Here is a 24,559-nt window from a genome sequence, read left to right on the forward strand (position 1 = left end):
TCATCACCGTCGCCATGGCTGCACACATCTTCTTATCATGTCGACTCTCAGTCGTTTATGCCTTCTGAAATCACTGGATTTATGCTATCCTCCAACCAAATCACACAAAGATTTGGGAAAGCTTGAAACCCTAACCCTAATCTGGACCATTGACTTCGCTGAGCTCACACTGGGCTTTCAGGTGCTTTTTCCCTCACTTTACTCTTTTGTTTTTCCTCTGTGCTAGGGTTCTCACATGAAGTTCTTGATTATTTCCTCTACGTTGCTGAATTTGTGTTTTGTTATCTTTTTTTTTTTTTCTTTTTTTTTGTAATTTTTTTGTGGGTTTACTTTGGAGGGATTTGAGGTTAGATTCGTCTGTTTTTTGAGGTTGATTCCTTTCATGTCATCTCTTTTTAAAATTTTCTTGCTTGGTTTAATCTCATGAACTAGGATTTTTAATAGGAATTTTTGTTCTTAATTATTATTAATTTTGTTCATTAACTGTTCTTAATTTGTATGATTTTTCTCTGTCATTTTGTAGAATAACAACATAAATGTCATTGTGTAATATGTGTAATATCGATCTCTCTGTCTCGGTCTCTGTTTCAGTTGATTTGTATTCCTTGATGGGTTTTGATTGATTTGTTGTAATTGAAGTTGAATCATAGCAATACCCATCTTTCCGGGTTACTATAGATTTAGCCACTTTCTGAAATGTTTAACTGTGTCATTCCCCATCCTTTGCTTGTCGGAATTAGAGAGGCAAAATGGATTCAGAATTTTAGTTCTCCAAGAGTTGAAGAAAGATTTCTGGTCAACTAAGTCATATAGTTATGATGAACTCTATGTTGAGTTAATTATTGAATTCAAGACTCTTTTGTTATCCTTTCCCTCTTGAATTCAATAGTTATAATTTCTCTTTAGGGGTATTCATCAGTCATCACTCTAAAAGAGTTGTATAGAGTTCTAGTGGAGCTCATGTATAAATTTAAATAAATTTAGATCATGTATAAATTTAGATGAAGTTGACATTGTTTATTTACAATGAATAAATTTGAGCATTTATTTACAGGGCTTCCTTCTCTTTTGCTTTATGTAGGAGAAATTTCCAGGAGGGGGAGGAAGAGATACCTTAGAAAATGCCAAGATTTCAAAGGAGGGCCTTGTTACCTCTGTTAAGAAGAATGGGGGGCCTTGGGAAAATGGTGGCGAAGAGTTAAAACCATGTTGGTCTAAGCCAGCTTTGGGTAAGATTGCTTTACATTTTGAAGTGACTGATAGTTTCATGTATTGTTTATCACAGTCCTGTGTTGCCTAATTCCTTTATGTAAATTCTTACATGTTACCTGGTTGGCAGATGATGTTGACCAGACGGAGGGGTTTGTCCTTTTCTCATTAACAAATGGCCCTGAATACCATGTTTCACAGGTATTTAAATTAAAAGTCCATTTAGTTGATGGAGTTATTTGGCTTTTATTTTTCTGGGTCCTCTAAACTGGAACTTAATCTTCCTGAATATAGTCTAATTTTTTTTTTCCCTAAATTGCAACAAATTCAGTCATTTCATCCTTTTGTCCATTGGTGGATCAAATGGTTGTTAAATATGATAGGAAATGTGTAGTGCTACTCTATGGATGTTGCATATCTTGTTTATATTTTCATAAAGATTTTCTGTTGTACTTTTTTCAATTAGCCACTGATATTTTAAACCAATTCCTTATCCTCTCAGTAATCCATTCCTTGGTATTCTGTAGATTGCTGCAGTTGTAGTGGCAAGGTATCTAGGAGCAACTCTTGTACTTCCTGACATTCACTACAAGAAATATTGGCTATAGTGATGAAAATTTTAGTGATGAATGTAAAATTCATCACTAAAGAAGTAGATTTAGTGACCAATAATATTGGTTAATCACTAAAAGGTTTGGCTCTAAGGAAATTCATTTTGCCCCTTAAATTTTAATTAATTGTGACCAAATATTTGACTTTAAGTGACCTATTTTTAATTTGGTCACTAAAGTGCATAAAAAATGCTTGGTCACTATTTGTGCATTGTGTTGTGTCTAATCTGTTTTTTCTTTTTATGCCTGTGCTTGAGGACTCCAACACAACGACGATGATGGTCGACGAGGTCTACGAGTTCTCGGCGCTGTGCTTCTTCGACTTCATGAAGGACGAGAACGACGACAAGCACAAGGCCGAGCTCTGGTTTGACTCCGCTCTCGCACATGCCCTTCACGTACGTTCCCTATCTATCCCTCTTCTAACTTCTCTCTGTGTTTTTTATTGTGATTGAATTTCTTCAATTCATTTGCCTAGTGGTTCTTCTCTGTTAGGGTTTCTCTCATTTCTATCTTTCTTGCATTGAATTTGGTCTCGATTTTAGGGTTCTTGGTTTTTTTTTATTTGAATTCCGTTACCTCTCTTGGAAGTTTAGGGTTTAAATGTTCATTTCTACGGTGAATTTTGTTCCAATTGAAGCAATTGGTGTCTCGATGCTTGCTCTGTTTTGTGGTGTTTGCTTGGTGAGAAAATTATTTTGGTTGTCTTTGGATGCTAAGAGTTCAGGGCCGGACTAGAAAAGAAAATTCAGTTTATTTATTTTTTGTTAGTGATTTCGTTTGCACAAATGAAAAACTAGACTAATCAAGGGGTTCCAAATTCTTGAAAGCAAGATTTTTTTTTTTTTTACTTATGTTTTTGGTTAATCTATTTTCAGAAATTAAACAGGAGTTATGGGTTAATAAAATTATGAGTAAGGTGACAATTACTAAGAGTCTGATAGACATAAGAATTTTTGGGAGTCCTCTGTTGCTATTGTGCAGAAAAATAAAATCATCTTAGTACCAAGACGATCATAATTAGGAAAAAAAGAAATTAAGATTTTTGGTTATCTCTTTTTCCTAACTTCCCAAATTTTCTAGGCAATTTAAGAGTTCCATGTATAGGTTTTTTAGGTATGTAATTGACTGAAATTGTCTTTGGGATTCTCATTTTAGTTATGCTTTAATCTCTTGTTCTACGTTTTTCAATTAAAGTGAATTTCATGTGTGCTTGAATCAATAAGAACAGATACAAGATTTGGATTATTTTTGGACTCATTAGTTGCTGCAGTCTTCATGCCTATAGGATTCTTTGGTGGTGTCAAATTATGCAATGAATTATGTTAGGGATCTGCAAGAAGTGAGTGGTCAAGGCAATGCCACTGGTTGTAGGCTCAAGGTAGCAGGTGTTGCAAGCATTACACTACTTATGATGTTGATAATTGGAAAGGTGTTGATTGATTGCACTTTGATACAAAGGTATGTACACTGACATTTTCAAAGAAATATTTCATTTCAAATACTACTTTTTCACCAATAAAATGTATGAGCGGCAAATATTTTCATGGTAATTTATTATTGTGTCTTACAGTGACATCTTGATTCAATGAGACAAATCAATACTACCTCATTATGTTTACAGTTCAATGTTAAACTATACCAGCATTGCATTGTCCGTATGTCCCTTCCAACATTGATACACCTATTCCTTATATTGTTTGCATTAAATCCAAAGAAGGTGAAATGACTCATAATCCTCAGTTCCCTACCTGTAATTTCTGTATGCCTTTTGCAGACTACAATGACTTGATGGAGCTCACTGAGGAAATGTTGAGTGGTAAATCAATACTACTTCATTACTAGCTTATTCCTTATATTGTTTTTCATTTAATCAAATGAAGGTGAAATGACTGAGTACAATGACTTATGCAGACTACAATGAGTAGATGGAGCTCACTGAGGAGATGTTGAGTGGTAAGGCATCATTGATGCATGTCTCCAACATGTGCTCGTAGGAAGTTTGCTAACTTGAATGAGTTATAGATATCCAACTGTAACATTAATGATTATGGAGTTTCTTCTTTGAAAGGTATTCCATAGTTTTTCTAGTTGTCAATGCATCAATAGTTTTCTGCTTCTCTCAATTTCTGTTTTTCTTATTTGCGTGTGTACACACACACACATTCAAACACAATCATAGACTCTTTATATATGCAATTAGAAGAGTAGGATGGTGACACTACTTACACACTGGCTATGATAGAGAGAGAATCCAACTTTGATGCACTACCATCTTAGCTCAAGCTGTAAAGGAGCAACAACTGCTGATGCTCCTATTTTTAGGAGTATTTCTTATTATTATTATTATTATAGTTGACAGTACTAAGAGAAAATAAAAGGAAAAAGCCTATAAACAGGAATTTTTCTAAGGGAGAGCAAGGAAAATCCAGCATCCTATTTGACATTATCATACTGTTTTCTTTAGGGTATCAATTTGCTGGATCATTTACGTTTATCCCTCATAATGTTTGTTTATCTTTACCTTTCTAAGACTCAGTTGCTCGACTTTCATTTGTGCATGGCAGGCTTGAACAAGCTTAATATGCTGAATTTAGAGGATGCAATGTTACTGCTACATGTCTGGAATCTATTTCATGTGTTCTTTCTCTTTTATGTTTTTTGCTTTCTAATGATTCTGTTAATAGCATTGATAATAATTTTTAAGACTCAGACCCCGGGTGTTGATGTTGCTGCTGTGAAGGTTTGCATTTTGGGTTGAATTTTATTTTTAATTAGTACTCCATTTCTGCCTTATTTCAGTGGGAGCGGAGGAAGGACAACACTTATACCCAAGAAGCTAGATATCAATGAAGTCCGGGCTAAATGGGCAAACTTTGTGGGGTAGTATATGTAGACTAATGTTGGATTATTGCATATATGACACCTTTTTGACTTGATTTTGTAGGCCATGTGTTTAGTTAGACTAGCTTGGAGTATATATATGATTGATTACTTTGTTAGATTAGCTTGGGGATATTAATGATTGATAGGCTAGCTTTGCTGGATAATACTTTTGATATATGGCAGCAATTTGGTAGATTAGATTGATGCTTGATATTTTGGAAAGGCATATATGGAGGGTTTTTGTGTATGGCATGGTTGGTTTTGTAAATGGAATTGGGTTAAGGCATATATACAATTACTATCTTGAAATATCTTATATTATTTAGTATTTTATAAATTCCAATTCTTTATTATTGTGAATGGTATTTTGTAAATGTATAATTTATTAGGAATGTTAATTATGATGGGAATCAATTTGGAACAATGGTTGTACCAAAACAGTCTATCTCATCAGATTGTGCATTTTTGTTTATAATTGCATTGTGGTCAAAGACAATTGGGAGCTTCTTAAAACAGATGTAAACAGGCACATTATACAACCGTTTTTCGATCAAAAGCGTGGTCTATACCCTTAACTTACAATTGTTCAATATCAGAAACCATTGTCTAATCCATAAGCATACCATACAAACCTTAAAAAGCCATTGTGCTAAATGCCTTCATACAACAGTTTCTAACTCAAAACCGATGTACCAAATAAGTATATACAATGGTTATATGGTTAAAACCTGATGTTTTTAATGCATTCATACAACGGTTTCATGTAAACAACGTAGTATGAAAGACCTATAGACATGGCAGTATACCTATTTTCAATAGCCTACACAACGGTTATTAACAATAAACCGTTGTTTTAATGGCTATTTCACCTCGTGTTTCTACCTAAAATAGTTGTAAAACCAATTCTTTACTTAACATAACCGTTGTTTAACATATATATACACATCGGTTTTTAAATATAAACCGATGTTTAAATTGGCACTCAACAACGGTATCTTCCAAATCATTGATTTTAAAGGTTGTATATACAACGGTGGTACATCTATAACCGTTGTGTAGGTGCACCAGGACAACGGATTTTATCCGTTGTCTATTGGGGGTATGAATAGACAACACTCGATTAGACGACGGTAAATTATAAACTTAGACAACGGTGAAAATCCGTTGTCTGAATGCTATTTTGTAGTAGTGATCATAGTTTCAAGGAAGCGATTTATAACCATTAGGAAGAACGCGAATTAGCTAGGACGTTGGGTTTCTTGTACACACACTTTATTGGTTGTTGAGACGGGACTAATTGTATATTATTGCTTTTTATATAGGCGAGATGATCGTGACTCGTGATGATTCGGCGAAGGATCGAAGCTAGGTTTCCCAATTAGTGAGTGGACCCCTTGTTTTTATAAATGATTTATAAATTTCACGATTTATTATTCTATTTGTTATCTTAAGTTTATTTAGATTTTTTGCATCGTAAGTGGACTCTTACTTTTGAAATGTAGTTATCTTAAGTTTATTTAGATTTCTTGTACACACACTTTATTGGTTGTTGAGACGGGACTAATTGTATATTATTGCTTTTTATATAGGCGAGATGATCGTGACTCGTGATGATTCGGCGAAGGATCGAAGCTAGGTTTCCCAATTAGTGAGTGGACCCCTTGTTTTTATAAATGATTTATAAATTTCACGATTTATTATTCTATTTGTTATCTTAAGTTTATTTAGATTTTTTGCATCGTAAGTGGACTCTTACTTTTGAAATGTTTTACATACTTTATAAATTAATTCTCTCTTGATTTATCTAAGTATGGATCGAGTTGCAAGATCTTGGGAATTGATCCGTCTATAAGTGATTTATGATTCCTAAACTGTTACATTTACATTTGTTTAAAGAAGGCTTGCCTTGAGTTTTATTAAATGATTTCTCTTGTCAAGAGGTTATTTTGTGGCTTTGAGATATTATGAATGGTTTTGTTTTGGTGGAGAGTAAATGTTTTAAATTAGAAGCTTTAATTTTATTTATGGGTGTAGCTTCTTGGTTATTAAATTAAGATTTGTTTGGGGTTTAGAATTCTATGTTTTAAGAATAAATGTTCTCACAGCAAGTGTTGATGATGTTGCATAGGTAGAGATGAATCTGAAATACAAGGAGCATTATATTATTAACCAATGATAGTTATGAGCTAGATTCGAGAACGTTAAGATTGAGTTTGTGCGAGGATACCTGTCTACCCGTGCATCGATTCGCTTTGCACGGGAAGTGGCGAGCTTAGTTACCTGTCTACCCGTGCATCGATTCGCTTTGCACAAAAAGTGGTGAGCCTAGTTACCTGCCTACTTGTGCATAGATTTGCTCTGCACGAGAAGTGACGAGCATTTCTGCCTGCTCGTGTATAGATTTGCTCTGCATGAGAAGTGGCGAGCATTCCTGCCTGCTCGTGCATCGAGATCACTCTGCATGGAAAATGGCGAGCTTATTTGCCTGCTCGTGCCTATGCTCGGGATGTGGCGAGCTTAATTACCTAAGTGTATGACTAGCAGCTCTCCCAAATAATAATATGATGTGATGTTTCAGTTCATGACCTAGAGATGGTAGTTTGCTTGAATGACAATGGAGGATTTGAGTTAATTACATTATTGTTTATTTTGGCGTTATATCATATGTAGTCATTTACCTTGTATGTTTTATGGAAGTTCCTCTCGGATCATTGTGTTTACTTGAATGATGAAAATGTTTACGTGGACTAATCGTTGACTTTGTTTGAAAAGGAGTTTCGACAGGCTTTTAAGAACTGGGAAATTTCAAAGAGTGATGTGAGGTCTCAGAATTATTTGATTTTAAGGCTTCTAAAAAGATAAATAAATTTTATGTTTCGTTTTCATAACTTGTCCACTCACTAAGATTTTTCTCTCACGTGTTGTCTGTTTTGTTTTAAATCTTCCCCCAAGTAGGAGCAGTCGAGCCAAGAGGAACGTCGAGACATATCGAAAATGTTTGAGGACCTCATAGGCTAGAGTCTCCTTACATTTTTTTTATTTGTATAAAATCTAGAATGACTCTGATAATCTGAAGAAGAAAAAAATTAGTTGTATGTATTTTACTTTATCTTTGGACGGGTCAGAGACCCTCTTTGGCTTTGTGGTAGAGGTGGCTGAAAGGAATAGACGTGTTTTCTGCAAGTATTATAAGTATGGGTTAGTTCAATTCCAGGAGAGGTTCTGCCGAATTTCCGATAAAATTTTCCTTGGTAATGGAATCCCACAGAACTCACTCCGGGTTCAGGGTAGAATCCGGGGGCGATCCTGTCATGCATCCCTTTCCTCATCATTACCCATGGACTTGAACACAAATGATATTGTTTGATCTGCAAACAAGGTCAATAATTGGATACGAATCGAAATAGGAAGCCTCATCCTCTTTAGCTCATCTGCCATGAATTTGTCCTCATTGAGATCCTTCAAACTATCAGCTAGCACTTGCACTTTGGTGTCTATATTCTCATTCATAGACTGAAAGGTCTAAGCCATTTTTCCTAAACCATCAAAAAGCTTGTCAGCTGGTCTTGCCCTCTACCTACTTGAGGATGCAACCTGAGTGTGAGATGTTTGTTGGGTATGCTGAGATTGTTGTTGTGTAGGTTGATCTGCATACAACCCAATCAAGGTTGTTGCTTTCAACATCGTCATCATCATGCATTGACTTCCGATCCACTCGCACAATATCTGCCAAAAATGTTATGAAACCTCTCAAATAATGGATAAGGCTTTTCTCTTCACCCTGCTGTCTCCTTTATGAGTCTGTAATAATAAAAAAAAAAAAACACATATATGTCCAACTCAAATGCAAACTAAAATTTTATGAAAATTAATTATGAAATAGAAATTTGTATTCATACTTGTAAATAAGCTTGCCACACACATCATCTCTATCAATCACCACACATTTCATCTCATCATTCCGAGAAAACCCACTTTGGTTCAGCATGTCATAGACAATAGCATATTTTTGCCTCCATTTTTTTTATTTTGGAGGCTATATGTGGGCTAGCTCTAATTTTCGTATTTGGGACAAGTCTTGCTAATTTATTCTCTATCACTTGATTTGTACCAGCTATGAATTGCCCTGTGTCACAATGGTTGCCACTTGCATCCTCCTCTGCGACAGTCCATACATACCTAGTGTTGGCCATCTACTAAAAACTAACACAAATATTAGTTATATTTTCATATAAATAATAATAATAATAAAAGAATATTAGCTAAACTTTCATAAAATAGATATTAAAAAAAAAAAAGATGACAATTTAGAACAAATGTTCAATATATCAAATACATACAACATTACATTCATAACTCAAATGAATAACATTACATTCATAAGTCAAATTCAACATTATATTCATAAAAATACATTCAACATTACATTATGCATTTTTTGACATGAACCATAACTCAAATGCAAGAATCTTATGTTGCTCTATTACCCATCCACTCATTAAACATTTGATTGGCTAGATTATCCCTCCATTCAGACCATTGATCGGATGGTCCAATATTTTCAATATTTCCATGATCCTCATTGATCTCATTGATGAGATCGTGATGAACTTCATACTCCATTAGATCCAAAGATATTTATTTCCTAATCAAGTTGTGTAAAGACAACAAGCAGTTATTATTCGACATTGAGTTTTTAGTGAATAGAATGATGGATTCCTTAAAATAGCTCAACGAATCTTAAGGAGTCCAAATTAAACAACGTTCCACCACATTCCTTGATGATGCATGCTTCATGTTAAAGTATTCCCGGTAATTCAAAGGCGCACATTCATCTCTCCATTCGAACAAATGATACCATGTACTTCTATAAGGTGCAAGAAACCCTTCACCATGCGGCCATTTGTGTAACCGGCATCCACAAGGTAATAATAACATAAAAATATAGAGGACTTCATGTTAAAAAATAAATTAAATCTATAATATTATTCACCTATCTTATTTGTATTAGTCTTACCAGTTGGGACCCTTAACCCATGTGGCCTAGATATAGGATCTCGAAGTACCCTAGAGTCTCATGCGAAACCCTCCCAACCAGGTAATACGAATATGAACTTCATATCTCGAGAACAAACACCAAACACATTAGTGGCTATTTCACCTTTTCTTGTTCGATATCTTGGCTTGTCAACCTCCGAGACATGCACCTTAATATAAGTCTCATCTAATGCTCTCAAACAATTTTATACAAACAAATCTACAAGGTTCAATTTACATGTCAAAAAAATTAAAAAAAAAAAAATTAATGTCTTAATTTACTAGTGTATAAACATACCTTAAACCATTTATACCTTTCATCAGTGCAATCATTAGGCACATGATCTGACACTCTTAATAGGATTTCATGGAGCCTTAGAACCGCATTGAAGTACCTACTAATTGTCTCTTCAGATCGCCCAAATCTATTATGAATTAGTTTTTTACGTGATGGGCAAGTATATGTAAATATACAAATTTGCTCCTCAATGCACACCCTACCATTCATCTTCAACCCTCCACTAGTACGAAGTAATTCACACAAAATTCCAAAGATATTCCTATCCATTCAGAGCTCATTCACACATGTTGTATCACTATCAGTTATAAAGCGATTTAGAAGACTCAATCGAGTCTCATTCCTAGCAAAAGTGTGATTCTTAAGATGATACTTTTCATAGTAATATGCGGTTACAACAACCATCATCATGGATGCACACAATCAAAGCCTCTCTCACTCTTTTGCAAGTATAGCCGTAACAATCCTATTTTTCTTTCGGGTTATCACTTGTTTTTATTTTGATCCATCTCTAGTCATCATATGAAAAAAAATTAATCAAGTATCTAGCTAAAAGAAAGAAGCAACAAAACAGCCCCCAAGTATCCGAAACAGCCACCAAGCAATTAAAAAAAAGAAGCAACAAAACAGCCCCAAGTATCTAGATAAATTTACAAATAAAAAATAAAGAAGCAATTAAATTCTTCCTAAATGGTTTCATAAATTTGACATGTTAATTAGGTTAGTACATTGTTTACACTCTTTTTTTGAAATGAATTGTTTACACTCTAAACTATACAAAGTCATATATTGCTCTAGTACAAACACCGCTTAGTAGTCTATGATTAACGTACAAAAACATAAATTGGATTTCTTATTCAATAATGGTAATTACATGAAACTTATATTTAAAAAAAAAAAAAAAAAAAGTGGAATAAGATGCTGTAAGAGTGATATAAACTTAGTTGCTACAAATAAATCAGGAAAATACATGACTGACAATTAAAGAACTCTCTGAATCCTTATCTCTAAAATATAATGAAGTGTCTATTTACTACTGTATGGTCTGAAAAATATTGGCAACTGCAATCATCAAAAAAGATGCAGCAACCTCCTGGTAAGGACTGTGCATTTGTGCAACCAGCAACAAAATTCATGCTGATATCATTGCCAAATCCAGTTTAACATAACATTGTCCAAATTTTACTCTTATTATTTTTCTTTTTCATATGAAACAGTCCAGTATGAAATAACTCACAAGCAATTAAAAAAAAAAAAAAAGCAACAAAACAACCCTAATAATACTTCCTTCCAATTTCCAAACATGAATAATAGAGAAAAGCATGGAACTTGAAATGAAAGAAACAATGAACAATAAGCAACTTACGATGTATATATATATATATATACATAAATGATCACTTGCTCTCCATAGAGCAAGGAATTCCCCGCTCACCTAACCACCAGCTCACCACTGTGCGGGGAATTCAATGATCAGGACCGTCCATTTTTTAGGTCCATCCTTAAGGGTCATCCTTGTAAAAAATTAGCCAAATCGATAATTGTTTGGTCCTCCAAACTTTGCAGACAAATACAATACAATTTGTCAGATAAGGTTGAAATGATGTTGAAAGACACGTTCCCAATACACCTATTGGCGTGTGACCTTTTAGGTTTCAAATTGAATTTGACAGTCGATTGACACGTTCCCAAAATAACATGATCCGGAAAAAATTACCATTTTACCCTTAGGTCTCCACACAAGTCAAGATTGACGCCAAACAGAGTGTCATGACTACCCGGATTAACCGGAAGAGAGAAAAACCTATTCCATCTTCGATTACAATACAATTCAGTCTCTCTATTATCCTATGTTCCTGAATCATGGTCGGGTATGAAATTTCATCAACCTTAGCATGATCCTTGAGGTCCAACACTTATGTATTGATTTCATTCAATCATAGAAGCTTGTTTCTATGATCTAGTACTCTGGCCAGAGATTCTTGAATCTAGACATCTGTTGCCTCTTGAAACATCTCTCCTATTACCAGGAGTGATAAATTCTTTGTTGAACACACATATGTCCTCATACGTCAGTGACTATGCCCAATATGTACCTTTAACTAAACTTTAAGAGCCTAGCTTTATGATATAGTCAAAGCATAGCGACCGAGCGCATAGGACAACCACGGTGTCTCAAGTCCAGAGACCAGTTGTATTATCAAGACTTAACAATTTCCTGTTGACAAGTGTGTAATACTCCATGACAGGTATTCGTTACTTTGGTCACGTTCAGTGAACCATATACTGGCACCCATGATCTTCTCCTAGTGTCTCTACACCGATAATATGAGACTGATTATCCTAGACGTTAAGCAGAGATTGATCATGCTGATTTTACCGAATTTGATATTGTCCAGATATCAATCCTACAACTAGGAACAATTTAGACTTCAAGTACTAAAGAATATAAGTCTCACTATCCTAACTTCTTTAGGACATTATTCCTTTAACTTGAAATCATGGACCTTTTTTATGCACACACACATATATTAGAATATAGTATGTATATGAAGGATGAAACAAAAAAGACAAGTTTGCCCGTAATGTTAGAAATATACACAATACGTTTATTAAGACGATTTACATTAGGGCATATTCCGACAATTACCTCATACATGCAATATGCCTTCTACAACTTAGTTTGAAAAAAAAAAAAAAAAAAAAAAAAGAGGGAATTGAATCATCTCATATATGTAAAAAAGCATAGAGAAAAAGAAAATTAAAGAAGCCAAGAAAATATCCAAAAGAAAATAGTGAACAAGACCCAAGATCAATAATATCATGTTCTAAAATCAATCAATCTGTACATATAGCTCTATCAAAAGAATGTTTGAACAATATATGAAAGAATCATAACATAACCCATATGACAAATAGCTGGAGAGAACCTTTGATTTTACAAAGATTTTTGTAATCCCGAAACCAAAAAAAAAAAATCCAAAGATTATAGAAATACTTGGTGAGGAGAAGATGGAGATAAGCAAGACAAAGAGCAGAGAAGATGGAGGCGAGCATGTGAGCAACAAACTACCCAGGGCAAGAGACGACCTAGCGTAGAGACACCTCTCTCGTGTTTGTGCTTGTCCCTTCGTGTCCCACCTATTAGTGTGAGACATAAATTTTTACTTATTTGGGACCCTTTAGTCCCAAATAAGTGTTTAGTCCCATATATCTTGTAAGTGCATCAAACATGGGACACAGAACTATTGTCCATTTTAATTGAATAGTCTTGTCTTGTCCCATGATCCAAACGAGACCCAAGAACTTTGTGAAGGAATAGCTATTGACGGTCGGTGATGTGGCATTTGTATGCAAAATCCTTCCAAATTAATGGAATGATACAAGTAAGAAGGGTTATTTGGCGCCTGTAGATAAAGTGATAATACTTTCAAAGAATGCGACAATTGGGAAATTTAAATTAGTTGTATAGACTACACTGAAGGATACTCATTGCCTCACAATTGATGGACAATTTCAAGTGACAGGGATAAAAAATCTTGAGGAGCTGAAGATACAGAAGAACTTTCACAAGAAGTTAAATCAGTGCGACAAGTTGAAGTAATTTTGGATGGGATAGCTTCTAACACCGGTTTGAAGTACTATGGTGAAGGTAAAACTAGCAAAGTGTCATGTTACTATACAAAGAAGGACGATGGCGATGGTGAGGAGATGAAGCTCTGTATTGTGGCTGGCTGCAATAACATGCTTCATGTTTGATGTGCTCCAAAGGGTCCTAATTCGACTATTATGTATGTGTGCTACTCATGTAGCCTTGTGGATATTGATTTCCCTGATGATCTTCGCCTCCCTGAGCTTTAGCCTATACATTGGCTGACAATGGATCTGACAATGGATTTATATTAGGCATTTGCTGATTAGGTAATTTGAGATCTCTATACCTTCCCCTTAGGCATGAGATCTAATTGGAACTCAGGGAGTTTTCTGATTTGTTAACTCTTGAGTTTCAGTTTTTTTTTTATGTTTGTGTTTGTTTTTTTAGATCTGTATAGATGCAGGGACTGGCCTGTACTCTTTGTTTATTTGTCTGTACTCTGATCAACTTGTGTAGGTCACATATAAGCATTTGCTGAATCATCACTTAGTACTTACTTTTAGTGGTGTGTTGAATGTGAATAGTGTAATAGTGTAATGCATCTGTTTGGTAACTTTTGGTTATTTGTGCCTTTTAAAGAACAATTAATATTGCTGATACATTAGTGACAATACCTTGAATTAGGTAAGTTATAGAACCTGGATTTGTAAAAGCATCCAACAAGTGACATTATGTGAAAAGCCAGCTGCTGGTTGGTTTTGCATCTTGCGTACAACTCACTGATATTGAAGTGGATATGCTTTGCATCTTAGGCACTAACATGAAGTTCCTCGCTCTTTTCCCCTGTCCCTCATTTCTTGAGGTGTATTGAATTGACATGAAACAAATTATTAGCATTAACTTTGAAGTAAATGTCCCAAAATGATATGTGCACTAGAAACCTTGGAATCCGATGGGCCTTCCGCTACATTTAGAGCTTTAACTTTTCCACCAACTATCTGCTTAAAGAGAGCAACAATATCTTCAAAACTAACAAATTAAAATTTTAATGGAGACAATGCAATAAACACAAATAGACCACAGATAAAACTAAGGGAGCTCCCATCAAAGTCTCCATGTAACTCAATCAATTAAGACAAGTACTTGAATAAGTAAATAGTGCTTATATTCCCACCCGCCTTATTTTTCCACACACCATTAAATTTGAAAAAAAAAATATAAAAAATACTCTTCTCTTCTCTCATTATTCACATCCTTTGATATACCAACTCAAACACTCACCTATACATTTTAGGCCTTACATTTGAGCACTTAGTAATTTAATTGCTATTTTAATTATTTAGTCAATTTTGGGTTTTATTAATAAGATGACAATCCTCGCCACCACAGTCCCAACTAATGGTTGTTTTCCTGATATCGTGCACCCCTCCATCGTGATGTTGGGATTCAATACTGCATGTGGCAATTCATCCATGGCAGTATCCAATTTGTCCATGTGGGCTGCCTCTACTTCAATAACACCATTCCCTGCTTCCTTACCCGTAATTGTCACCAAAACTTTCCTGTATGCATCTTCTTCCCTTAGGGCTCGCTTCATATCACTCACTAGCGAACCTCTATATGAGCCTTCCATATGGGTTGATGCAGAATAGTCAAATTGTGGAGAACATCTTCCTTCTCCAAAGAATGGTTGCACATGCCTTGCAGCAAAGTATTTCAAGAATACACATGCCTTGCAGCAAAGTATTTCGGGAAGTTATGAGATTGTGTGAACCTATGCTATTTTGTCGAGACAATGCCCCGATAAAGCTTTTCATCTCAGTCAATATGTCCTTCTTAATTTTAACAAACTCTGCCTCAATGTAAGTGGTCTTGGTTAGTACATGCTTTTTAAAATTAGAAAGTTCTTCCTTTAATCTCCTCGACATTGCATGTATAATTTCAGTTTGGGGAAAGAGATGGATCGAGAATGTCAATCAATAATAATATGCACATTATAACAACACGCAAACTATGCACCAACAATATATAATAACTTGTTTACCAGCGCTTATTCTAGCGTCTTATTCGTCAAATGACATTGAGAAGGGTTGGCATAAGATGTAGCTCCACTCGATCAAACGACCTAATTTGTTTCAACTTTTCCAGAATTGCATCCAACCCATGAACATTTCCAGTGTTGTTTATCGGCCACATTGTCATCCCATCTACAAATCCAATATGGGGCATTTTCTTTCGATAATGGATGGATCACCTCAAGGTCCAAATCGTACTGCACATTTAAAGGATTGGTTTTAGCTCTTAGACATAAACTAGTTGCATGTGCACTTATAAACAAACAACAAACATGTACCTAATTAGTTGCTTTAAAAATATCTATAAAGGTATTTGGCCACACCTATTCTCGTGTTCCCAAATACAGCCAACACAACACCATAAAATATTTTCCATTAGGCAAGATAAATCATTAAGCTAAAAGGAGATTCATAAAATAAATGGTTGATATACATTTTTTTATCATGGTGACATAACAACACAATCCAAAACAATGCAAGAATGAAAGATGAGTAGGACTATCTCGATCTTTAAATTTTATTCTTTGATATTAGCCTTTTAATCATATCTTCTATACCTATCCCAAATAAATACTTTTATTCAGATTAAGTTACTGATATAGACAAATTAAGCTCGCGAATGAATATGGCAATTGAATATCATAATAAAGTTCATGTATTACATAACTCCCATCGTCAAATATGAGTATATCGCTTACGAGTTGCTTATACGTAACAGCCCCAGAGTTTCGTCAGCGTAGAATGCACGAGAGAGCATCATGTGATACCCTTACAACATTTGCATTTGTGAATATGGAAGGAAGACATTCGAAGGCCCAAACTTGATAATTAAGACAACAAACACGTTAAACATGCTTTCAAAAGTGTGGAGCTGACATTGTCAACAAACTAAAATGATTAATTACCTGGAATGCGAAAGGAAATCCATTAAGTTCGTATTCAATTGGTCTCTCATCCTTCTCAGCCTTAGAATACCGACTCTGCAAATCGACGCCAAATGACTCCATCGTCATGTTGTACCTTACGATTGACCGAGGGAAATTGCAGAAATCATCTACATTCTCCAACAACATAAGGAACCTTAGGTCAATGTGATTACTTCTCTGTTTTCCCAACAACACAAAGTTGCCAAAGTACAGGAGGCCCAAACGATATGTATCCTCGTCGTTTTGGGATGATTGAAACATTAGTTCTAAATCCCTCCACGTAATATGTTTTTTGTTCCTAAAATATGTTCCCTTGATCCTATGGATGCTATGCATTGCTTCAACGCCTTCGCAAGCATTGAACTTAATTATGGGTTTCTTGCCAAAACGGAGACCTGTTATAAGAGAAAATTCATTCTTTCCGAACCGCACCACCTGGCTTTTCAGACAACATAATCAACATGCCCTCTTGTAGGATGTTCATTTGGAATTGGATATTTAATAACTCTTCGAAAGCAGATCTTTAGTATTAGCAAAACCAATCAATTTTTCATAATTAAGTTAGTCTCTAATTATTTCCAAGGAATATTCTAAATATACATATAATTGCACGCACATGGGAACTGTGGATATTTACTCATTTATGGGCAAAACTAAATATCCTAAGTAGAAAGCTATCAAAAATTGTATTAACAAGAACATTTTCAGTAAGCATAATACATTTTTATTGAGCATAGTAAATTTTCAGTGGGCATATAGTTGAATAGTCAGTGGATTTAGCACAAAAGAAAAACAAAAAAGGTGGGCATAGTGCATTTCCAGTGAGCATCAAAAATGACTTTGTGTACAGTTTCATTTTTAAGCGCTTCCAAGTGATTTTATAATCCAAAAGCGCTTTTAATTTTTTTTGTCAAACACAAGCAAAAACGCTTTTAATTATTTGAAAGTGCTTTTAAGGCTTCTAAAAGCAATGCCAAAAAAACCCCAAGTTGTTTTCAACTATGCCGCCATGCATTACATTGTACTAAAACACATTGTAATGTAAACACAACGTCAATTGGAGGGGAGGTCAGGGTTCATCGCATTTGCACAAAATTCTCATCCCCAGCCCCAAAATTCCTTGACGTTAATTTTTAATCCGGGATGATATATATATATTAACAAACCAAAAGACTCTACATGAACCCAATTAATTTTGAGATGAGTTCTTACCTTCGTCAACAAATGGATAAAACTCCAACAACTGTCGTTTAGAACAACGAACCACCGGAAAAGCCTCATCGACAAGCACTACAAACGGATGGTTGTCTATGACCTCTAGGTTTTCAAATTCGACAAAGGCTGAATGAGGATCTCAATGACTTGCGATGTGGGGAGGGGGGGGGGGGGAAGAGGTTTCGACCAATGGAGCCTTATGACCTCCTTGACAATAGTCACAATATGATGATGGATGGAATTTCAATGGTGATGGGAAGTTTAGTGGCAATGGAAAGTTGAACGGCAAATGGGTTACTTTTGGAGAAGAATATATGTCGAATTTGTTGTTACCACGTTCGACATAGTGTTTACTTTTGATCAGTGACAGATCCAGGATCCACACCTTGGGGGGTCATGGTGTAAATGTGGTGGTGGGCGGTTGACCGGCGGTGACAAATTATTGTTGGGTGTTGGTTTGGGGTTAGGTATTGAGAATTTTGGGGTTTGATTCATTGGTTTGTTAAAGTCTTAAAGATCCACTTGAGGTTCTGCAGTTTGGGGGCTAGAAAAATGGGGGGCTCGAGTAAAGGTTCTGATGTGTATGTATATATTTTTTTTTTTCTAAATCCTGGCTCAAAACTGCGCCGTTTTAAGTAGGATACTTAAAAAAAATATTAAGCCTGACTCAAAATGACGTTGTTTTGGCCAGGCAAACTAGGAAAAAAAAAAAAAATTACAACAGCAGAAGGCTGCTCACCTGCTCCTGATCTGCTCGAGGGGACAATTCTTCAAGCAGGTGGTGGGCATTTCATCAACTGGGGGTCCAGGGATCGCCATCCTGAGCTTCGGGGAGTCATCATGTCGTCGTCCATAGCTTCGAGGGCTTCATGCTTCAGCCTTTGGAGGGTCGCCCGACCCCTACTCATGAACGTGCGTTCGTTTATGCTTTTGAGGAGTATTTTTGTTGGAAAAATGTCAAAATCGTAAAAAAAAACATGATTAATTTTGGTATTTAGAGTAAAAAAAACAAAATTCCAGCATTAAAAAAAGTTATTTCACAAAATTTTTCAAAGTTTTATTTTTGACTGAATATAAGTACAAAAGTTAGTAGGTGGGCCGCATGCATACCAATGACCAATCACCAAAAAAACAATAGTTACACCAACAGCTGAATATTAGCAAATGAGCGTTTCACAGTATAAATAATGGAGGATTGTTGTGTGCTTTGTTAGTGTGCGTGCCTCGTTAGTCAAATTCACTCAGCGACTCTCTACTTCTCTAGTCTCTCTGCCTCCTCCTTTTTGAAGAGTCGCGGATCCATTCAATACCTATCTACCTCTCTACCTACCAATCGACCGGCCAAGAGAAACATGGCGTTCGAGAAGATCAAGGTGGCCAACCCCATCGTTGAGATGGACGGTGAGATTTCCATTTTTTTTCTCCGATCTGATTGTTTCCATGCCCATGCTGTTGATCTGATTGTTTATGTGCGATAACTTCGAAGTTTATTCTTGACGTCTGTAAAATGTTAATTTTTCCTTCATTTTTGTTTTTTGTCTTCCGAAAATGGCTGGTGGGTTTTATTTGTTTCAGTAAAAAAATAGCTGAAAAGAAAACCCATTAACCTGAAATGATCTTTACCTGTTTTTTTCCCTAGAAAAAAATTGTAAAACGAAAAATTCGACTGTCTAACCCTTTGGCTTGTTATTGAAGATCTGTACAATATAATCTTGATCACTACTGCGAAGATTTGTTTGATGAAGTTTGACCTCTGGAGACTAGTGGATCTCCGTCTTTACGTGTTCAGACCAAATATACAATTTATTTGAGCCTCTAAGACTTTTGTTGAATAAATGAATGTGATTCACGCTTCAAGGGTTCTAGTGATTTTTTGATTTTCTTTGCACACTATTGATTATGAACACTTCGCATCTCATATGTATTCTCTGACCCATTGTCCTAACTGGTTTCAATTCTGATCATCAATTCAAAATTTGATTAAGAATATATTGTAGTTCCAGGCTTAAAACTCTCAAAGACACTATTTTCTTAAGTCATGAAGTATGTACAACATCTGAACAGTGTTAAGGGTCCGTTTGACACTACTTCTTAGAAGCGCTTTTACTTAGTAGCGCTTTTACTGGAAGCACTTCTGCTAAGAAGCACAAACAAATTTTTATAAAAAATTATAAGTGGTTCATGCAAAAGCACTTGGAAGTGCTTTCTAAGGAAGGGACAGGTGCTTCTCAAAAAACCCCTTAAAAGCGCTTTTAAAGCTTTTATTCATTTCTGCTAAACGCAACCAAAAATGCTTTTACTAATCTGAAAGTGGTTTTGGCAGTTCTAAAAGCAGTGTCAAACGAGCCCTAACACTGGGCGGCACACATGCACTTTTTATGCACATTTACTCCAACTTTGCAAATTTCATGTTCTGTGTACACTGGTTGAAGAAATTTCACTTTCTTTCACTAAATATGCGTCTTCTGATATGTGGTACAGGAGATGAAATGACTCGAATTTTCTGGAAATCAATAAAGGATAAGGTTATTCAATGATTTCCTTAGTTACCAATATTGTTTTTGTCAATATATATTTTTCTGGTCAATATTATGATTCCTTATATGTTTATTTTCTCTTTGTTATATCTGCAGCTTATTTTCCCCTTTGTGGAATTGGACATCAAGTACTTTGACCTTGGTCTTCCTCATCGTGATGCCACTGATGATAAAGTTACTGTTGAAAGTGCAGAGGCTACTCTTAAGTACGTGCTTTGCATCTCTACCTAAAGTTTTAAGAATGAGCATTTTTCTCTTAATTCGTCATTGCTACCCTAAAGTGGTATGGGTTAGTATTTGGTCAGTCAGGGGCTCAGGATGGTAATTAGACTGTAAAATGTTGTTTTACGGCACCCTTTTGGTTTTATGGTACCTCCTTCGTTCCCCTTAAAAAGATAGAGTGGAGAGTGAGAGCATTCAATTCCACTCAGATGTTTGTGCATTTATGGAAATAGGGAAAATAGGAAAAAAAAAAAAAAAAGCCTAAAGCACCTTTTTACTTGAAACTATCATTCTGGTGTTCATTTTGCATCTCTAACACTTGGTATTTTAGGTACAATGTAGCAATCAAATGTGCGACTATCACACCAGGTATACTTTTCAGAACATGTAGGGAATTAGGCATTCATTTGTTCATGTTGAACTCCACAGCCCTTAGAACTTTTACTGGAATATTAATACTTTCAATCACCACTAGGAATGGAAAATTCATAATATTGTGGTTATAATTGACAGATGAAGGTCGTGTGAAGGAGTTTAGCTTGAAGCAGATGTGGAGGAGTCCCAATGGGACTATTAGGAATATTTTAAATGGTTAGTGAACGTGTAGCTATATCTTTTCATCCTTTGAAAAGTTTTTTGGGTAAATTACAGGGCCTTCTGTCTTTTCTACAGGTACTGTTTTCAGAGAACCGATTCTTTGCAAAAACATCCCTCGCCTTATCCCAGGTAATTTAATTTCACATTGTGTCTGTATAAAGTTTTGTTAGAGTGGAACCATGCTGATTGTTGTGGTTTTCAGGTTGGACGAAGGCAATATGCATTGGAAGACATGCTTTTGGTGATCAATATCGAGCAACTGATTTAGTTGTTAAAGGACCTGGGAAACTGAAAATGGTGTTCGGTAAACTTATATCTTTGCTTGAAAGTTTATGAGATTTTATATATATCATTTAAATTTAGTTAAGATTATCAATGCAAAGTACAACTTGATAACAGAAAGGATTTTTTTTTTTTTTTTTTTTTTTTTTCATTTCTTGTCTTATATCTTGATAAATAAGGGATTTCTAAGAAAAGATTGAAAATGCTTGCAGTTCCGGAAGGGACGGATGAGAAGACAGAATTGGAGGTGTTCAACTTTACAGGGGAGGGGGGAGTAGGATTGTCCATGTATAACACCGATGAGGTTGATTTGCTAATCCCATTGTGTTTCAGTTGAAACAATTTCTTGATTGCTGTGAGTCACTCTGTTTGTTCCTTTGTTGTATATTTGTTTTGGGTATGCAGTCCATCCGTGCTTTTGCAGAGGCATCCATGACCACTGCTTATGAGAAAAAGTGGCCTCTTTATCTTAGCACAAAAAATACTATTCTTAAGAAGTATGATGGAAGGTATGCAGATTCTATATTAAGCCGGTTTTCAAATACTTATCATTTTACTTGCCATTCTCTAACCTATGTATGTTCTTGTTTGTTCATGAGATAAGATTCAAGGACATATTTCAAGAAGTTTATGAAGCCAATTGGAAATCTAAGTATGAAGCTGCTGGCATATGGTGAGTAGCCGAGTGATTTTACTTTACAATGATGGATTTTGAGGTGAAATTATTTTTTATTGACTTTATATTATTGGACTGGAAGGTACGAACACCGTCTCATTGACGATATGGTGGCTTATGCACTTAAAAGCGAAGGTGGGTATGTTTGGGCATGCAAGAATTATGATGGAGATGTGCAAAGTGATTTCTTAGCTCAAGGTTTGTATGACAGACTGTTAGCTACCTTTTCTTCATCTATCATCAAAGATTTGACACACAGAAGGTTGTAGTTTTTAACTTCTGGTTGCATTATAGGGTTTGGATCTCTTGGATTGATGACATCAGTACTGGTATGTTATAACTACGTGTATACTCCCTCTTCCCTCTTCCCTCCTTTCCTTCTCTCAATACATTCTCTTTTTCATGTGAATCCTTGTTCTTCACTTTCTGGAGCGTTTCATCGGTGCAGGTGTGCCCAGATGGGAAGACTATAGAAGCAGAAGCTGCCCATGGTACAGTTACTCGGCATTACAGGGTTCACCAGAAAGGAGGCGAAACCAGCACGAACAGCATAGCTTCTATCTTTGCTTGGACAAGAGGGCTTGCTCACAGGTAAAGAAAGTTATATTTTCCAAGTTGGTTCTTCTTGTGGATATCTTAAGGTTCATTGATAAAATTATTAAATGGGAATTCAATTGTTTCTTGTTAACAGGGCGAAGTTGGATGACAATGCTAAACTTTTGGATTTCACTCTGAAACTGGAAGCAGCTTGTATTGGAACTGTGGAATCTGGGAAAATGACCAAGGATCTCGCACTAATTATTCATGGACCTAAGTAAGTATCTAATAGATTGTTATATCTTCATCCTTAATACTGTTTGCACACCCATGTGGGCTGTATATTCTGTCGTTATATGAGCAGTGATTTCATTTATAACAAGCTTACGTGTGGTGCAGGCTTGCTAGGAACCACTACTTGAATACGGAAGAGTTCATTGATGCTGTGGCAGAGGAACTTAAAGCAAGGCTTTCTTGAATCATAGATGTATGTGAACACTTGCAGCCTTGACTCTATTCATCGAATGTTAGATCCTTTCTGTTTTGTGCTTCATTTTTCCTGCTGTTTTGAAAATTTAACATTGTAAGCTTATGAGAAGTAATGTCAGCCACAACCTGTTCTTAGGTGGCAACTATTAATACACGTGAGTTTCATTTGAAATATGGGTAGTCATTTGGATATTGTTATTGCTTCTCTCATTTCCTCGTGATTTTCATGTTTTCTTAAGAAACTATTGTACCCCATCCCTTTTTCTTTTATCATAACGGAGTAGCCTTTTCATTTATTATTACATTTATGGATTTGTTGAAGTCAATGTGTCCCGGGTTGTGTGTTTCAGGGACAGGCTGCTGTGGTCACTTTGTACTTTCAAAAGAATAATGGAGGATGGAAAAAGGGAAGACGGGGTAGCGGAATCTTTTGCCCCTGGTGTTATGTTAGAGATGTAGACCCATTTGGATTTTGAGTGTATTAGATTCTTGTGCACTATTTGGTTTCTGGACTTGCTGTTCTGCATGTTGTTTTCTCTTGCTCAGTTGCTGGCTTTGGCAGGTTTACCTTTTTCATGTCCAAGTTAGTCAGTTTCATGATTTTAAGCGGAAAAAGAGGAGAATAATTTGTGATTTCTTTGCTAGGAGCAGGTTAACGTCAAAAATTCTGTTTAGAAAAAGTTGTGAAAAATAGTAAGGAAATTGGGGTTAGTTGAGACGGTGAGGGCAGGCGGAGAAAAATAGTAAGGAAATTGATCTTGATAACCCCTTTTGGAATGGAAATTACTTTTATAACTTTTTTTTTTTTTTTTCAACCTACTTTTATGACTCTTTAGCCATTTTCTCGATGAAGCACCCTTCAAAGCTCTAAGTAATAATAATAAAAAAACTCATGTTATAGGTAATTGTCACCGTTTTTCCCGACTCAAAGATTGTGAACTGTAGTACTGATATCAAAGATAAAGTACCTTGTACTCATTGTTGGAATAAGCATCCAGTGGTTTACAAAGTTCCACACTAGGAATCATTTAAGCATGTTAGTAGTAGTAGTCATAATCATGTTATAGCCGTGTGGAATGAGAACACTATATGACATGCTGGTTTGGTACTATGATGACACGTGTATTCTAAATAATACTAGTAATTGGTATAATAAAACAGAATGATTTTTAAATTTTTAAATTTATCTTCAAATCTAAATAGTTGAAATCGTTTCGGTTTAAATTTAATAATCAATTATATATTTTTCAAATTTATTTTTGCCATCTTTTTTTCCTTAATTAATTTTTTTTTAATTCTCTCCTTAATTAATTTTCCTTTAATTTCACATATTCAATTTTTTTTTTTGGTCTTTTATTTGGGTTGAA

General features: G+C 35.4%; 1 protein-coding gene and 1 long non-coding RNA gene across 2 annotated transcripts; both read left to right on the forward strand.

The window, feature by feature from the left end:
- The first annotated feature begins 3,031 nt into the window (after nt 1-3,031).
- LOC147286139 (uncharacterized) lies at nt 3,032-5,022 on the forward strand. Its single transcript, XR_015122037.1, has 4 exons — nt 3,032-3,281; nt 3,598-3,639; nt 3,735-3,891; nt 4,623-5,022. It is a non-coding gene; the product is annotated as an uncharacterized LOC147286139 (long non-coding RNA).
- A 14,028-nt stretch (nt 5,023-19,050) lies between these two features.
- Nucleotides 19,051-23,768, forward strand: CICDH (cytosolic NADP+-dependent isocitrate dehydrogenase). Its single transcript, XM_086239079.1, has 16 exons — nt 19,051-19,253; nt 20,334-20,377; nt 20,486-20,595; nt 20,943-20,980; nt 21,125-21,202; nt 21,284-21,337; nt 21,411-21,512; nt 21,703-21,794; nt 21,896-21,999; nt 22,095-22,163; nt 22,249-22,364; nt 22,461-22,495; nt 22,615-22,757; nt 22,858-22,980; nt 23,103-23,190; nt 23,543-23,768. Exons 1-15 carry the CDS (start codon nt 19,205-19,207, stop codon nt 23,179-23,181), a joined length of 1,236 nt encoding a protein of 411 aa, XP_086095205.1. The 5' UTR covers nt 19,051-19,204; the 3' UTR covers nt 23,182-23,190; nt 23,543-23,768.
- The last annotated feature ends 791 nt before the right edge of the window (nt 23,769-24,559 follow it).

Source organism: Dryas octopetala, chromosome 4, assembly GCF_963921425.1.
Source record: "Dryas octopetala chromosome 4, drDryOcto1.1, whole genome shotgun sequence".
Taxonomy (NCBI): domain Eukaryota; kingdom Viridiplantae; phylum Streptophyta; class Magnoliopsida; order Rosales; family Rosaceae; genus Dryas; species Dryas octopetala.

What these genes read in the sequence shown, in the direction of transcription:
- CICDH (XM_086239079.1), top strand. Translation starts at nt 19,205, where the DNA reads ATGGCGTTCGAGAAGATCAAGGTGGCCAACCCCATCGTTGAGATGGAC. An exon ending in CCATGTATAACACCGATGAG is followed by an intron (nt 21,795 to 21,895) that starts GTTGATTTGCTA and finishes TTGGGTATGCAG; the next exon opens with TCCATCCGTGCTTTTGCAGA. An exon ending in ACAAGAGGGCTTGCTCACAG is followed by an intron (nt 22,758 to 22,857) that starts GTAAAGAAAGTT and finishes TCTTGTTAACAG; the next exon opens with GGCGAAGTTGGATGACAATG.